The sequence below is a fragment of the Eimeria tenella genome, genomic scaffold, assembly GCF_000499545.2.
Source record: "Eimeria tenella Houghton genomic scaffold, Eth_scaff2523, whole genome shotgun sequence".
NCBI classification, from domain to species: domain Eukaryota; phylum Apicomplexa; class Conoidasida; order Eucoccidiorida; family Eimeriidae; genus Eimeria; species Eimeria tenella.
This window is the reverse complement of record NW_013542390.1, coordinates 2,572-3,006: the sequence shown is the minus strand read 5'-3', so window position 1 is coordinate 3,006 and position 435 is coordinate 2,572. Positions and strand designations below refer to the sequence as shown.

The following is a 435-nucleotide window of genomic DNA, read 5'->3' as shown; positions in this document are numbered from 1 at the left end:
GGCTGCGCTGCAGCAGCAGCAAGAGGAGCAGCAGCAGCGGCAGCAGCAACAGCAACGGGCAGCCACAGGAGACGAATTCGAAGATGCAGCAGAGGTAAGGAGGCGGCGCCGCTGCTGTTGCTGTTGCTGCTGCTGCTGCTGTTGCTGCTGCTGCTGCTATTTCCGGGCTTCATTCGCTGCATGTCGCAGCATGCATGTCGCAGCATAATTCCTTGTCTCGGGAGCAGCAGCTGCTGCTGTTGTTGCTGCTGCTGTTGCTGCTGGGGCCGACGCTGCTGCAGCCCTAGCTCGAGGGGCCTGCAAGAGCTGCTGATGTGCTGCTGCTGCCTTTGCTGCTGTTGCTGCTGCAGCAGCTGCTGGATCTGCACCTCATTGAGGGCGACTTGCTGCGGCAACGCTGGCTGCAGCCAGCAGCAGCTCAGTGCTCCCCTGAGC

At 62.1% G+C, this 435-nt stretch overlaps 1 protein-coding gene across 1 annotated transcript in view; it reads left to right on the top strand.

Annotated features, from left to right (window-relative positions):
* Positions 1-435, top strand: part of ETH_00042780 (uncharacterized protein) — a gene marked incomplete at both ends in the record, with an annotated part of 2,967 nt that overhangs the window by 1,007 nt on the left and 1,525 nt on the right. Inside the window, one exon of the mRNA XM_013375110.1 lies at positions 2-94. Within this exon, the coding sequence (XP_013230564.1) occupies positions 2-94 (93 nt within the window). The remainder of the gene's footprint in view (position 1; positions 95-435) is intronic.